The sequence below is a fragment of the Callospermophilus lateralis genome, chromosome 16 (assembly GCF_048772815.1).
Source record: "Callospermophilus lateralis isolate mCalLat2 chromosome 16, mCalLat2.hap1, whole genome shotgun sequence".
NCBI lineage: Eukaryota > Metazoa > Chordata > Mammalia > Rodentia > Sciuridae > Callospermophilus > Callospermophilus lateralis.
In genome coordinates this window covers 55325562-55342923 of record NC_135320.1, presented here as the reverse complement: position 1 = coordinate 55342923, position 17362 = coordinate 55325562, and the positions used below count along the sequence as shown (strand labels likewise).

Genomic DNA, 17362 nt, shown 5'->3' with positions numbered 1-17362 from the left:
CCCTATCTAAAGTTCATCTATTCCTCCCTTGCTCCACCCCCATCCCCATTATTTATCAGCATTCTTAGAGAACACATTTGGCATTTGGTTTTTTCGTACTGGCTTACTTCACTTAGCATGATATTCTCCAACTCCAACCATTTACCTGCAAATGTCATGATTTTATTCTCTTTTAATGCTGAGTAATGTTCCATTGTATATATACACAAAAGTTTCTGTATCCATTCATAACTGACGGGCCTCTAGGTTGGTTCCACAGTTTAGCTATTGTGAATTGTGCTGCTATAAACATTGATGTGGCTGTGTCCCTGTAGTATGCTGTTTTTAAGTCATCTGGGTATAAACCAAGGAGTGAAATAGCTGGGTCCATTCCATGTTTTCCAAGGAATCTCCATACTGCTTTCCAGATTGGCTGCACCAATCTGCAGTCCCACCAGCAATGTATGAGTGTGCCTTTTCCCTCACATGCTCACCAACACTTATTATTTGTTTACTTAACAACTACCATTTTGACTAGAGTGACATGAAATCTTAAGAGTAGTTTTGATTTGCATTTCTCTAATGGTTAGAGATGTTGGAACATTTTTTTTCATATATTTGTTGATTGAGTCTATATCATCTTCTGAAAAGTGTCTGTTCAGTTCCTTGGCCCATTTATTGATTGGGTTATTTGTTTTTCTGATGTTTAGCTTTTTGGGTTTTTCACATACCCTAGATACTAGTGGTCTATCTGATGTGCAAGCGGGAAATATTTTCTCCCAAGCTGTAGGCTCTCTATTCACCTGATTGTTTCTTTTGCTGAGAAGAAGCTTTTTAGTTTGAATCCATCCTATATAAACCTATTAGGAAAGTTCTATTGTGTTCCTATATAAAAATGAGGAAACTCAGAGAATAGTTTACCCAAGGTCATATAGAAACTTACCCAGGGTCATAGGGCTATCAACTGAAAAAAAAAAAAAAACACACCATCTCAAGTAACATTTTAAAAAGGTGCTTACAATAGATTTGATACTCAAAAATCCAATTCCATAAAGCAAATATTATAACTAATACCTATCCCAACAAACTTAAACATTGTATATTTTCTTCACAGCTACATTTTTCGATACTTAGTACAGTGCCTACCTACCCTGTAGAACAGAAGTAAACAGTACTAAATAAATATATTTTTTAAATTGTATTGGTGCTGGGGATGTGACTCAAGCGGTAGCATGCTCGCCTGGCATGCGTGCGGCCCAGGTTCGCTCCTCAACACCACATACAAAGATGTTGTGTCCGCCGAAAACTAAAAAATAAATATTAAAAAAAATAATAAAAAAATAAAATTAAATTGTATCATTACATCATTACCCTAAGTATATGTATGAAGAAACAAATGGTGTAACTCTACTTTGTGTACAATCAGAGATATGAAAAATTGTGCTCTATTTGTGTACTATGCATTGTAATGCATTCTGCTGTCATATATAACAAATTAGAGTCAATTTTTAAAAAGTAAAAACCAGCAAAAAAAAATGTATCATTATTTAATAGCTCTTTTAAGATAAGCAGAAAAATGCAGCAACTAATAGTTAAAACAAGGCTTTAAGATAATCAAAATTTTCCAAATGTGCTGTAGATTATACATAAGCCTAAAACAGATCAATCAGATACATTAGTTTGTCATTACCAGGCTTTGAAAAAGCAACATGCTGCCTTTTCCTCTTCAAAAACATTAAAAATTCAAAGCAAATATTTAATTTTTATCACTTCAACCCATGACCTACAAAATATTATGCATCACATTTGAAATAAGCATTATGAAGTAAGAAGAAATAAAAATTAAGAACCTTCAAAATCAAGTCTACGTGTTCTTAATCTCAGATTTTATTAACCTCCTATAATTATACGCTACATTTGTATATGCACATTCCCCACACACACACACTGGAGGCAAAAAGCTTCTAATAGATTCACCCAAAAGTCAACTTGTGCAATAAAAGGTTTCAAAAAATGAAGGCAACTGTTTTATTTATGGAAAAAATATACTGTGTTCTTGATATTTACTCACCAGAAATATCCATAAATGCACGATCCCATAATTCACCCACTGTATAGCATTCTGCAGAAGTGATATTGACTGAAAGAACTATATCATCTTCAACATATTTTAGTATGAGATTATTTATAACAATGTTTACATTATTTACAACTCGTCTAATCAGACTTTGCACATACCCTATAAAGTAGGAAAAAAAAGGATCCAATTAGCCACAAATCTACCAATGAATAACTAATTCTTAAATTGCTGTTAGACTTAACAGATGTGAAAAGTGGGTATTATCTAAGAAAGAATAATCAAAAGTTCACATAGGTTAAAAACTTGCTAAAGTGAACATTTAATAAGGAGCATATTCAACTCAACAAAAACTTATACCAAGAAGTTCTATAATGAAGCATGCATGCACTAAGAGAAACCACAGACACCTAATCTTTGTTAAAATATAATGCTAAACCCCATATAATGATTATACTATACAAGTACTTTATCTGGTTTCTGCCCATTTTATAAACATTTATACATATTTAAAATGCAGCAATGTTATTATAAGCTGCTATATTGTGTGTATGAAAACAGTCTATCTTCTTTACAGCTGTATTTTCAATACCTACTACATGCTTACATAGAACATAAGTAAATAGTACTAAATAAATGACAGTTATTAAAAATTATATCATTATTTAATAGCTCTTTTAAGATAAGCAGAAGAATGCAGCAAGTAATAGTTAAAAAGAAGCTTCAGGGCTGGGGTTATAACTCAGTGGTAAAGCGCTTGCCTAGCCTGTACAACGCACTGGGTTCAAACCTCAGCACTACATAAAAATAAAATAAAGTATTGTGTCCATCTACAATGAAATAAATATTTTTTAAAAAGGCTTCAAGATAATCAAAAATTTCCAAAAGTGCTCTAGAATATACTTAAGCCTAAACATATATTGATCAGATAGATATATTTGTGTATACACACACACACACACACACACACAATAAATTAAAAGATGAGCTTCTTTTTGAATGAACAACAATCATCCTCTTCCTTCTTTAGCCATAAAAATATCCAAAAGTTATGCCTAAGGAAAAAAAAGTGAAACATGACCATCCTGATGAATTTAACTATATTCACTTAATAACATGCAATAATGAAACAGAGTAGAGGAGTGAAGAAGTGAAGAAGAAAACATAAAAAAAAAGTTAAAGGGGCCAGGGTTGTGGCTCAGTGGTAGAGCACTTGCCTAGCATGTGTAAGGCACTGGGTTCGATCCCCGGCACCACATATAAATAAAATAAAGGCATTGTGTCCATCTACAACTATAAAGATATTTAAAAAAAAAAAAAAAAGTTAAAGAATACAGTGAAGATAAAACAAAAAGTAATGTATGGAAAGAAAGAGACTGAACCAAAACAATGAGAATAGGAAAATACAGAAATAGATATAATAATTTTTAAAAACTAACTCAAAACAATGAAAGTAATTAATGAACACTATTGTAAAATAATCCATAATTCTCATATTTCCCATATAAGAAGTACATAAACAGACATATTATTGAGGAACTTAACTGAAAATATAAATAAAACTAATTGAATATAAACAGTATTTTAAAAGACAGGGAAGAAAAATAAAAACTCTTCATTTTACTAAAGTGCACATTACACTATAAAAAATATTTAAAAGATAACTAAAATTTTAGCTTTTTCAAGAAAAAAAAATACACCTTTGCATTTTTTAAAACAGAACTTTACTGGACAAAACTGAATGAACTTCTGTCAGCAGATGATATTAACAATATCTACACTAAAGCCTCCTAGGAAAAAGCTTATTATCTAATTATAACATGTTTGCAAGTAATATTCAATTATAACATGTTTGCAAAAAACACCTCCTTCACATTTTTTTCCACTGGATGCAAACAGGAAAGAAATGTAATACAAGTTAGACCCAAGGTTTTTCCTATATGAAAACTATTAAGAGTTATTAACACACCAGTTATCATATGCTATAAAATTAATACAATAAATAGTAATAGGTTTAAAGCAAAAATGTGTATATTTATAGCAGCTCAATTCACAATAGCATTAGCTATGGAACCAACCTATGTGCCCTTCAATGGATGAATGGATAAAGAAAATTCGGTATATACACAGAAAGGAGTATTACTCAAACAAAAAGTAGAATGACTATATGACATCTGCCAGCAAATGACTGGATTTAGCGACTATCATGCTACGTGAAGGAAGTCAGTCCCAAAAAAACCAAAGGTTCAATGTTTTCTCTGCTATATGAAAGCTAACGCACAATAAGGTGGGGCAGAGGGAGGTTGAGGAGAATAGAAGTACAGTAAATTAGAGAATAGGGAATGGTGGAAGGGGGCGGGATAAGCAAAGGAATGACGGTGAAATTAATCTGACATAATTTTCCATGTACCTATATGAAAACAACACAGTTTGTTGAATTCCACCATCATGTTCAACCATAATCGCACTCTAAACTAGAATAAGATATATTCCATGCTTGTATATTTATATCAAAATGGATTCTGCTGTCATGTGTAACTCAGAAAAAAAAAAAAGATCCAACTTTCAGATTTCTTTTCCAGCTTAATAAACCACATTTCAAGTCTACATTGTTACGTGCATAGAATCACTCTAAAATTTTTGAAGAACTATATCTTTTGTTATTATTTTATCTCTATTACTTATCTCAATGGTTTTTTCTGTCACTTTTATTTTCCTTCATTTTCACCCTAAAACTGCAAGTTTATTTTGGGTATTGTTTGTCTGTTATGTCATTTCTCATCCTTTCATTTTCAATTTTTCATGCCTCTTTCTTTTATGCTGTTTTGGATACCACACAAACCTGGACATAACTACTGTTTCCATTTAGTGTCCAAGATAAAATATTACTTGTGCTTCATTAGAACTCTTTTTCCTTTGGGCTTACATAGTGACTGGTAGCTTACAAGGTCTCCTACACTGAACAGTTAATTCTTTCAGAGAAAAGGTGGCCTTGAGTGAGCTGTTCTACCATACTCTTATTGCCCAAACAACTTATTTTAGGGAACTGAACCACCTGCCCTCAACAAATATTTTTAAATTCATAATTAGAATGAAATAAAGACTCTCCATACCATCTTTGCTATTACGAATAAAATATAAACATCAGATAGCTTTATAGTTATTAACGGGAAAATAGTTTGAAGCAGATTTTAAAATGGATGATACGTTAATGAGAAAGTACATCTATACACCTATACAGGGATATCATTCAGTTTTAGCGCTCTTGCCTAAAACACCAAAGATGCCTGGCTATCCATAATTTGTGCCTCTCATTCCAGAATGTGGATTTGTTACTAAGATATAACTTCTAAGATGCACATAATATCCATGCAAATAATTTGCCTCAATAAAATATGAGAAGATTTTGTATCATTTCCAACCTGGAAATATTAAGAAATAGTTAGGTCTTCTCCAGACTCTCCTCTCGAAAACATGCTGAAACCAAAATAGTCTGAATTTCTGGTAGGACACTATCTTTGTATTTGTATGTTTTTTAAAAATATGTTTGTTGTGTTAAGTCAGTGAAATTCAAAAACTAACTTGTCCACCAGTTAATATTTCCCTAACTTACACAATCTGTGTCATTTTTAAATATAAAAAATGAGTCTGACCAGAACACTGTTAAACAGTGAAAGCACTGAAATGTTAAAGCATTAAAAAAAAAAGAAAATATGAAATAAGTTCTGCTTTTTTTTTTTTTAATCATTTGCATGAGGCCCTAAGTTCAAACCCCGGCAGCATTTTAAAAGGGAAGGAATGGAGGGAGGGTGGGAGGAAGGGAGGAAGAAAACCAAGCCCAATATGGTAAGGACTTAAGCACATTTACTCACACATGCTTTTCTCTATTTCATATTTAATATTTTCAGCAATATGTGACTTCTAATTAAATGATGTCTCTTCATGGATACCAAAATATCAGTTTCTATTTGCTCTTTCACAAAATGCAAAGACATTTAAACTTATGGATTGGCTTCGGCAGATATATGAATGAAAGAACGATCAAGGCTTGCCCTCGGAAAAAAATGCCTGTTTATTGGGGGGGGGGGGGTTTGACAGTTGAAACAGTTTAACAATTTAACGGTTTTTTGGCAGCTGGCTTGGGGTACGTTCTAATTGGTGGGCAAGGATCATGTGAGCCAGCAGGGTTCACCATTGGACAGCAGGATCATGTGAGCCAGCAGGGCTCACCATTGGACAGCAGGATCATGTGAGCCAGCAGGGCTCACCATTGCACGGCTCTTCTTGGGGGATGTGGAAGTTAGTCTTTGGAGCTGGGGCGAGTCCCAACAATGAATACCCTAAAGTTACGTCAATTTTGAATGTGTGTATGTGAATGTGCACAATTTTTTCAAAAGATTTTCAAAGATCCATGACCTAAAAAGGACTGATTGCTCTAGACCAGAAAATTTGATCTTCTTATTCCAATTTCAGTGACTCAATGAATCAAATTATCTAAGCCGAAGAAAAGTACTATGTGATTTTATATAATTCAAAAACATGTAAATGCTTATTATAAATCAGATGTTATATTTATTTAGTCAGAGGTCAACAAAACAAGATCTGTGACATCAAGTTTTATAAAGAAAGTTTTATTGGAAAACAGCCAGAGTCATAAATTTATTAATCATCCATGGCTGGTTCCACAGTATATCATTAGTGTGGAATAGCTGTTGTGATAGAAAACGAACAGCCTGCAATTGGCCCTTTACCAAATAAATGTGTTTGCAAACCCCTCTGTTATATGACGTATATCAAAAATGACTAAATTTTAACTTCTGACCAAATAGGCACATGGTTTTCAGTTTAATTATATTTTAAACATTTCCAACTAAATGAGTTATAACATGTATACATTTATACACATACATACATCTTTTTGTTAAATTTTTTTTTAGTTGTAGTTAGACACAATACCTTTATTTTATTTATTTATTTTTATGTGGTACTGAAGATAGAACCCAGCGCCTCCCACATGCTAGGTGAGCAAGTTACCATTGAGCCACAACCCCAGCCCATATATATACATCTTCTGACCAAAAGAGTAAAGAAAAGAAAAGGAAAGAAAATTAGATGACAAAAAAAGAAAAAGAAGCTACGCAAGAGAACAGAAATTCATTTCTGAGTATCCTAGCAGGAAAAGAAAAGGAAGTAACTGTTTAATAATTAAAAAAAAAAAATACTAGTTAATTAAAAGACTCTGAAAAATTAAAGGACAATACCCTTTATAGCCATTTTAAGAAAATGAAGAAGCAATTCACAAATTTCTGCTTCTTACAATGTCTTTCAATAAAAGCCAAAAACTATATAACTCAACACATGGAAAACTGAACAATCCATCTCTCTATTTTAGACATGGTTACTTTATACTGAGATAAAGTACACAGAACTAGGGCAGGGATATCATTCAGTTTTAGCACTCTTGCCTAGCATGCATGCACAAGGCCCTGACTTCAATCTCCAACACTACAAAAAATAAAAATAAAGTTCAGAGAATACAAAGAAAAGCATTAATAAATAACTAAATGAAACATCATCATTAAACTGTCTAAATGAAAATTGTCAGCATATCTTACAGAATATTCTAAGCACATGATTCAAGACCGTTATTAGCAGTAATTGAAGATCTCAACCTAAATGCATCATTAACTTAAATAAAATATGTATGCTTCAAATCAGACTCAAATTCTTTTGATTTTCTCGAGTAAAAAATATTACGTATAATATCTCAGCACAAGCACGTGCACACATACAAGTTTTTTGAAATATTACTATTACCACATGCCAATATGCTATGGTGTTTTCTATTCTGCACCATATTTTTTTTTAAATGACTAATATGATCCACTAAACTGTTTTAACAATTCACTAACAGGTCAAGATTCGTAGTCTAAAAAAGACAGCTCTAGATAACAAAGCTAGAGTTTGCATGAATATGTTATATACTTCTTTTTCTATTGGAAAGCCACCTACCCAGCAAAGTAGTAAAACAAGTGCCTATCTACTGACAATACCAAAATTTCTCTCAAAAATCATCTCTGGCTGAAGATAAATGCTCAAATTCCAAAACTGTAACCACAGGTCCCAGAACAAATAACCTTGACCCAGACATTTATCTTTACCATGAAAAAAATATGATTCTCGAGCAGGATAAGGTTGCAAGAAATGAATCTTCAAATAACCATTTGAGTTTAACCTTTAAATAAAATGATTTACCATTTATCCAACTAGACTCTTAATAGAGCCCTTGGCAGTATTGAGTTTAGCTGCTCTGACTCCCAGTAATTGGCCAATAGATTCGGTTACTTCTTAAAGCAACTTCCCGTGATTTATGTCAGTATAAAAAGACTATGTGTCTTCCTATTCAGTAAAGTAGAAAAGCACATGCTGCCAAGTGTAGTGGTGCACACCTATAACCCCAGCAGCTCGGGAGACTGAGGCAGAAGGACAGAGAATTCAAAACCAGCTTCAACAATGGCAAGGCACTAAGCAACCCAGTGAGACCCTGTCTCTAAATAGAATACAAAACAGGGCTGAGGATGTAGCTCAGTGGTTGAGTGCCTCTGAGTTAATCCCCAGTACCAAACAAAAAAAAAAAAAAGACATGCTAACCCAAAACTACCTCAAGTAATTCAGGCAGAACACAATTCTGTCTTATGTCACCAAAAATAGGATGTTTTATATTATGTTTTATGCAAGTAAAAATAGACCAATGGAGGCTGCAGTTGTAGCTCAGTGATAGAGTGCTCACCTAGCATACATGAGGCACTGGGTTCAATACTCAGCACTATATAAAAAATAAGTAAATAAAATAAAGGTAGAAAAAAATAGGCCAATGGTCACAATTATATCAGTCTGAATTCTAATATGGTTCTAAAGAGCTATTACATACATAAATAAAAATATCAGAAAATAAAAGTGATAATATACAAGCTCTTTCCAGTTATAAAATTCTGTTATTAGTAAATTTTAGAGTTTCCAGAAATTCAGAATAATCCAGTCTTTTTTGTTACCAACGCACAAGGTGGAAAAAAAGACCATGAATCTTCATTGCTAGAGGCTGTAAGAAAGAAATTCAAATAACAACTTGCTGAAAAAAACAAACCAAAATCTGAATGAAACCCACTTGTAGAATTCTGGCTCCAAAATGATCTGGAAGTAGTTACCTGGTGGTAAATCAGGATCTGTAGGAGCAGCCTGCTGAATTCTTCGGGGTTTTACTGATGATTTTGTGTTTTCAGTAGCACTTCGATTGGTAGAATTAGAACCACAGCTTTCATGGTCATCCTATTTTTATTTTAAAGAAAGGAAAAAGAAACACATCAACTGCATTCAAGTCTAAGGAAAAATTATGTTTGATATATACAGTACATGGATACTATACATTAGATACATTATTCTTATTTTTAAGCTCTAAAACCTGTATAATCAGCTGGGCACGGTGACGCATACCTATAAAGACCAGCAGCTCGAGTGGCTGAGGCAGGAGGATTGTAAGTTCAAAGCAGCCTCAGTAATTTGTTGAGGCCCTAACCAACTCAGCAAGACCCTGTCTCTTAATAAAATACAAAAAGGACTAGCGAGGGGCTGGAATTGTGACTCAGTAGTAGAGCACTTAGTTGTAGATGGACACAGTATCTTTAAATTATTTACTTATTTGTATGTGGTACTGAGGATCGAACCCAGCGCCTCATGCATGCGAGGCAAGCGCTGTACCACTGAGCTACAGCCCCAGCCGGCAATAGCAGAGCACTTGCCTCAAAAGTGTGAGGCACTGGGCTGGGGATGTGGCTTAAGCGGTAGCGCACTCGCCTGGCATGCGTGCGGCCTGGGTTCGATCCTCAGCACCACATACAAACAAAGATATTGTGTCCGCCGAAAACTAAAAAATAAATATTAAAAATTCTCTAAAAAAAAAAAAAAAAGTGTGAGGCACTGGGTCTATCTTGGCACCACATAAAATCAAATAAAGTGCATATACAACTAAAAGAAAAATTTAAAGGTGGGGGCTGGGGAAAGCACCCGTGGGTTCAATGCCCAATACCAAAAAAACAACCAAACAAACATCAAAAACAAAAAAAATATATATAATTAAATCCTTTCTTTCTTTAGCTACTATCAAAACAAACTACTTGCCAAGTGTGATGGCATACACCTGTAATCCCAGCTACCAGAAAAGGTAAGGCAGGAGTATCTCAAGTTCCAACACAGCTTCAGCAATATTTCAAGACTGTCTCAAAAAAAATAAAATAAAAAAGGGCTGGGGATGTAAAACCCCCTAGGTTCAATTCCCAATACAAAAAAAAAAAAAAAAAAAACCCCTACCTTTAAATGTCAGAAGAATTCTCATTTATATTTCTAGCAAAAGAAGAGACCATTTAACAAAAACTTGTTAGACATGTTCATGTCTATCTACAAGCAGAAATAAGTGAAAAGGGTCTTATTCCCCCCCTTATTTGTTCTTTATATATTAAGTTCCTCACCATTTGGAAACTAAGCTATCTTCTTAGCTATCTTTTAATGATTAATCTAAACCATTCTTACAATCCTGAGCAACCTATTTTAACAATGTTTACTGAATTGTTATTCATGTTTTGGATGCAAGATCTAAATAACTAAACAGAAACTCTTCAAAAGAAGAAACACAGATGGCCAATAAATGAAGAAATGTTCCAGAATGCCATACCCCAGTGTCTGGCCCCCCATTAACTCTACCCCACCTCATAGCTCCTCAGTGGAAGGAGACCTGCTGCACCTCAGAGCAGGTCTGGATAGGCTTTCTGATCAGCCCTCCCTTACCTTAGAGATCTTCAGAGGAAAGGGATCTCAGCTAGAGGCTATAAGAAAGAAATTCAAATAACAACTTGCAGTGTACCACTGCACTCCCTGAGGGAAAAGCAGCTGCTGCGTGGGCCTAAGGAAACTGCCAGCAGAGACTAGATGGAAGAACAGGTTCCCCTAAAGCTGGGCTTTTTTTAAAAAAAAAAAAAAAAAAAGAATTAAAAACAATACCCAGAAAGCACGTGAACCAAAGAAACTGAAATTGGCATAAATTTTTATTATTTTTTTAACCTAGATCATTCAGCATCATGACCCCAAGGGAGAAAACCCACATACCTACAGGCACTACAAGTGTCACGTAGGTACATCTGCACTCCGAGGCAAACACCTATTACTTCATATTCATATCAGTGAAGTCGAAACTGGTGACGATTTTATCAGTATACACAAAAAGCAGATTTTACTTGAGATCTAGACAAGGCAGAGACTGGATTCTCACCAATGCAATAAGGAGAGAGGATTAATCCTCAAATACCCACCCACAGAGTTCTAAAGCTAGGTCAAATCTAAACAGTAATTACTTAAATCTTCAACTCAGAACTCAGCACCACCCTCCCCACAACAGAAAAATACAATTTATCATCACCAAAACAGTGCTAAGTCACCATATACTGGGCAACTGGAAAAAGATCTACTACAATTAGCTATGACACCTAGACACAAAGGCAGGCATCCAAGGTGAGGAACACAAATTTGTTGGCTATACAATCTCCAACTGTCAAGCCAAGTGCTGAAAAGTCAAAAGAAAATGCAAAGAATGAGCATCCATTCCAGCAGTTTTGAACAACCAGCAAAAAGAAGCTTTTTATTTGCAGCAAGATTTCTTCTTTTTTCCTTCTCTTCTCTTCTTTTATTCTACCAAACCCCCACTTTAATTTTTTAAGTTCATCTTTCAAATTTCAATTCCTTAAATTTTTTCCCAATCATCACTTCATCACATAGTATATTTTTCACTTTTTTCCATTATGTATGATTTGAAGTGCATGAATATGGTTGTTTGTGTGTAGGTGTATGAATACTCATTGCACAGATAGATTCTAAGAAAATATAGGTGAATATCAGGCTATAGGTATTAAAGGAGACACCAGACAATCATCTTAAAATTCACACTTCTGTCATTATCATTAGAACTATTACTGACTCCACTCCCACTAAGAAGCACTGGAAGTCATTGGCATTTTTAAAGTTTCCAGAGTAGAATCCCTGCTTTCAAGAAAGAATCACAACTCAGCCAAGCAACAGGGAACTCACCTCACAGTTGATCCAACCCTGAGTGTAAACATTACTTCAACTCAAAGAATTAGAAGACAAAAACCCTAATCCAAAAACCAGGGCCAATAGAAGAACAATCAGATGGGAACTTCAGGTTTCCCAGCTAGAGGTCTACTCATATATCCAAAACAAAAATTCTATAATAAAAAAGAAATATATACATAAAGGCACATACATAGAAAGGAAGAGAAACCCACCTCAATTGATGCACAAGAAAAGGATCTCGGAAAACCTGAGGAAATAGGCAAACAATTCCCCCACAAAATTCAAAATACTCCAACAAAAGATAACACAACTGCTGGGATTGTGGCTCAGCGGTAGAGCACTCACCTAGCACGGGCGGGACCCGGGTTCGATCCTCAGCACCACATAAAAATAAAATAAAGATATTGTGTCCATCTAAAGCTTAAAAAATAAAAAAATTAAAAAAAAAAAGGTAACACAAAAATGGAAGTGGAGGAGCGGAGCTACTGGACCCGCCGAAGGAGGGCGGGGAGTGGACCATGTGAATGGGCTTCAGAGCATGAGCGCCTCACAGTGTTTTAAAGAAGCAGGATGCTGCTCTAGATGTGGAAAAATAATAATCAATAGAAGAACCGGGGGATCCAACATGGCAGCGGGCGGAGAGGCAGCGCTTTCAATACCCCCTCAGGGATGGGGTCAGAAAGACACATAGATGCACTAAAATTCTACATGCGGAGAATCTCCTAGCAAAATTCCACTGAAGAGAGACCGGCCGGGAGTTACTAGGAGTTTTGGAAGTGATAGTTTGCTCACGAGACGCAGAGGTCCAGATCCTCCAGCCACTGTCCACGAGCCGCCCCGCAGCCTCACGCCACCACTGTGACTGAGTGGCTAGCATCCGAGATGCAGCTTGGCAGGAAGAGATCTTTAGCCAAGCTTTGGTGAAACAGCGAGCCAGGAGCTGAGGCCAACCGGGACGGACCAGCCCCACCCCTCCCTTTGGACACTCCCGCAAGGAGCCTGGGGCCCGCCAAAGTAGAAAGGTGATGTCATCGGAGTTTGGCGGCCAGAATTCATTCCCAGCGGAATTCACTTTAGCAGGTGTGTGACTCCCTCCCCTTCCAGATACAATCAGCCAAGAAACCTCAGAGATCTCTCCAGGGGCGAGTCTGTAGGGAAGCAGAGGGGATACCGGACCCCCAACCCCCCATATCACCAGCGGCGACTCCCAAAGTCTTAGCCGCCAGTTTACCACAGCACTGGGGCTTAAATGGGAAACTGGGGTGGGTGGGGTGGGTGGTGCAAGTGTAACTAGATCTCTGGGGAACCGCTTCTGGTGAACAGGACCTGGCTGGCTGGCTGACAGGAGGAAGCGGGGGAGGGGCCGGAGAAGTGACTGGCAAGACTGAGAGACTTCCAGGAGCCACCTTACAGAGATTGCTATCAGCAAGTTGAGGGCAGAAGCTCACCTTGGAGGGCACAGCTCCGCCTACTGGAAGAGAAGAAAATGGATCTCTAAGACTTCAATTTTTTTTTCTTTTTCTTCTTCTTTCTCTGTTCCTTTCTCCCCTTTTCCTTCTTTCTTTCTTTCCTGTTTCAAGTTTTATTGTTCTTTTCATTCCCCTCTAATCTATCTATCTCTCTCCTCCTTTCTTTTTAAGAGCACCTTCCTTCCCCTACCCCCCAACTTTCATTCCAAGCATTACGTCTTCTATTACGTGTAATTGTCTAAATGCAAATAGGTGAATGTTTTGAGACTGTCTAAAGGGCTCCTAAATACCTAGCTACTACCAACACCCTGATCCAATTGCCTGTTAGTATCCCCCTTCAGTAGAGCAATCTTCTAAAGTAGCCAAGACATACTAACCCTCATATCATCATAGCACCTAAACTAAACATAAAGACCTAAGAACAAACAACAAATCACTATATGCATACAGAACCCAGAAGCCTTTTATGAATCAGCTTTAAAGTATAATAAAGCCCAACATTTCTAGGCATAATCTCCCATCACAAAGGAGAGACAACAGGGATATACAAAACCAAAACAAATTTATAGGAGAAAGCAGTTACACAGCAGTCAAACAGAGCTGGAAAGTAAGGTGAGCAACATGAAAAAACAAGGGAAAAAAGGATTACAAACAATGCAAGACAACTTAAATCTACAGGAGGACCTAGAAGCATCAGAAACATGGATAGGGAAAGAACTCAAGGCATACCTAACTCAGATGGAACGGAATATTAGAAAAGACATGAGACAGCAAGTCCAAGCATTGAAAGTATATTTTGAAACCAAATTAAACAAACAAATTCAAACTGCAAAGAACGAGCTTTACCAGGAGATAGAGATTTAAAAAAACAAACAGTAATCCTAGAAATGCAGGAAACCATAAACTAAATTAAAAACTCTAACGAGAATATAACAAATAGACTACATCAAGTAGAAGTCAGAACATCAGATAATGAAGACAAAGTTTATCAACTTGAAAAGAATATGGTCAACACAGAAAGAATGCTTAAATCTCACGAGCAATCTATCCAAGAGTTGTGGGATACCATAAAAAAACCAAATTTGAGAGTCATTGGGATAGAAGAAGGTATAGAGCTTCAAACCAAAGGAATGGACAACCTATTAAATGAAATAATCCTAGAAAAATTCCCAGAGATGAAAGATGGAATGGATTGCCAAATCCTGGAAGCCTACAGGACCCCAAACATTCAAAACCGTAATAGACCAACCCCAAGACATAGAATTATGAAGATAGCCAACATACAGAACAAGGAGAGAATATTAAAAGCTACGAGAGAAAGGAGGCAGATTACATTCAGGGGTAAACCAATTAGGTTAACGACTGATTTTTCATCACAGACTTTGAAAGCGAGAAGATCCTGGAAAAACGTATTTCAAACGCTGAAAAATAATGGATTCCAACCAAGAATACTGTATCCAGCAAAATTAAGCTTCAAATTTGACAATGAAATTAAAATATTTCACGAGAAACAAAAGCTAAAAGAATTCGCAGCCAGAAAACCAGCACTGCAAAGCATTTTGAGCAAAATACTGCAAGAAGAGGAATTGAAAAATAACATCCAAAACTAACAGTGGGAGGTATCTCAGTAAAGGGGGAGAAAAATAACCTAAGAGGAAAAACTAGCCAAACTAAAATAAATAAATAAATAAACGTGACTGGAAGTACAAACCATATTTCAATTGTAACCTTAAATGTTAATGGCTTAAATTCACCAATCAAGAGACATAGGCTAGTAACCTGGATTAAAAAAAACAAATCCAACAATATGTTGCCTTCAGGAGACTCATATGATAGGAAAAGACATACACAGGCTGAAGGTGAAAGGTTGGGAAAAATCATACCACTCACATTGCCCTCGGAAGCAAGCAGGAGTGGCCATACTCATATCGAATAAAATCAACTTCAAGCCTAAGTTAATCAAAAGGGATAAAGAAGGACACTATATACTGTTAAAAGGAACCATCCACCAACAAGACATAACAATTATCAATTTGTATGCACCAAACAATGGTGCTCCAATGTTCATAAAACAAACTCTCCTCAAGTTCAAGAGTCAAATAGACCAGAACAAAATAATTATGGGTGACTTCAACACACCACTCTCGCCATTAGACAGATCCTCCAGACAAAAGCTGAATAAAGAAACTAGAACTCAATAACACAATCAATAATCTAGACCTAACCGACATATATAGAATATATCAACCATCATCAAGTGGATACACGTTCTTCTCAGCAGCACATGGATCCTACTCAAAGATAGACCATATATTATGCCATAGGGCAACTATCAGTAAATATAAAGGTGTGGAGATAATACCATGCACCATATCTGATCATAATGGAATGAAACTGGAAATCAATGATAAAAGAAGGAAGGAAAAATCCTGCATCACATGGAAAATGAACAATATATTACTGAATGATCAATGGGTTACAAAAGACATAAAGGAGGAAATAAAAAAATTCTTAGAGATAAACGACAATACACACACAACATACCGGAATCTATGGGACACAATGAAAGCAGTTTTAAGAGGGAAATTCATTTCCTGGAGTTCATTCCTCAAAAAAAGAAAAAACCAACAAATAAATGAACTCACACTATACCTCAAAAACCTAAAAAAGGAAGAGCAAAACAACAGCAAATGTAGTAGAAGACAAGAAATAATTAAAATCAGAGCAGAAATCAACGAAATTGAAACAAAAAAACCATTGAAAAAATTGTTAAAACTAACAGTTGGTTCTTTGAAAAAAATAAATAACATCGACAGACCCTTAGCCATGCTAAAGAAGAGAAGAAGAGAGAGAACTCAAATTACTAACATACGGGATGAAAAAGGCAATATCACAACAGACACTACAGAAATACAGAAGATAATTAGAAAGTATTTTGAAACCCTATATTCCAATAAAATAGAAGATAGTGAAGATATCGATAAATTTCTTAAGTCATATGATCTGCCCAGATTGAGTCAGGAAGACACACACAATTTAAACAGACCAATAACAAAGGAAGAAATAGAAGAAGCCATCAAAAGACTACTAACCAAGAAAAGCCCTGGACCGGATGGGTATACAGCGGAGTTTTACAAAACCTTTAAAGAAGAATTAATACCAATACTTTTCAAGCTATTTCAAGAAATAGAAAAAGGAGGAGCTCTTCCAAATTCATTCTATGAGGCCAACATCACCCTGATCCCCAAACCAGACAAAGACACTTCAAAGAAAGAAAACTACAGACCAATATCTCTAATGAACTTAGATGCAAAAATTCTCAATAAAATCCTGGCGAATCGAATACAAAAGCATATCAAAAAAATTGTGCACCTTGATCAAGTAGGATTCATCCCTGGGATACAAGGCTCTTTCAATATACGGAAATCAATAAATGTTATTCACCACATCAATAGACTTAAAGACAAGAACCATATGATCATCTTGATAGATGCAGAAAAAGCATTCGACAAAGTACAGCATCCCTTTATGTTCAAAACACTAGAAAAACTAGGGATAACAGGAACTTACCTCAACATTGTAAAAGCTATATATGCTAAGCCCCAGGCTAGCATCATCCTAAATGGAGAAAAACTGAAGGCATTCCCTCTAAAATCTGGAACAAGACAGGGATGCCCTCTCTCACCATTTCTATTCAATT

At 35.7% G+C, this 17362-nt stretch overlaps 1 protein-coding gene across 4 annotated transcripts in view; it reads right to left on the bottom strand.

The window, feature by feature from the left end:
• The window catches only part of Vps13b (vacuolar protein sorting 13 homolog B), a 736334-nt gene that overhangs the window by 673819 nt on the left and 45153 nt on the right, over nucleotides 1-17362 (bottom strand). For all 4 annotated transcript variants that reach the window (XM_076835849.2, XM_076835851.2, XM_076835850.2 and 1 more), the window contains exons 4-5: nucleotides 9262-9382; nucleotides 2051-2218 (exon numbers count right to left, since the gene is read on the bottom strand). In XM_076835849.2, coding sequence (XP_076691964.2) covers nucleotides 2051-2218; nucleotides 9262-9382 — 289 coding nt within the window. The remainder of the gene's footprint in view (nucleotides 1-2050; nucleotides 2219-9261; nucleotides 9383-17362) is intronic.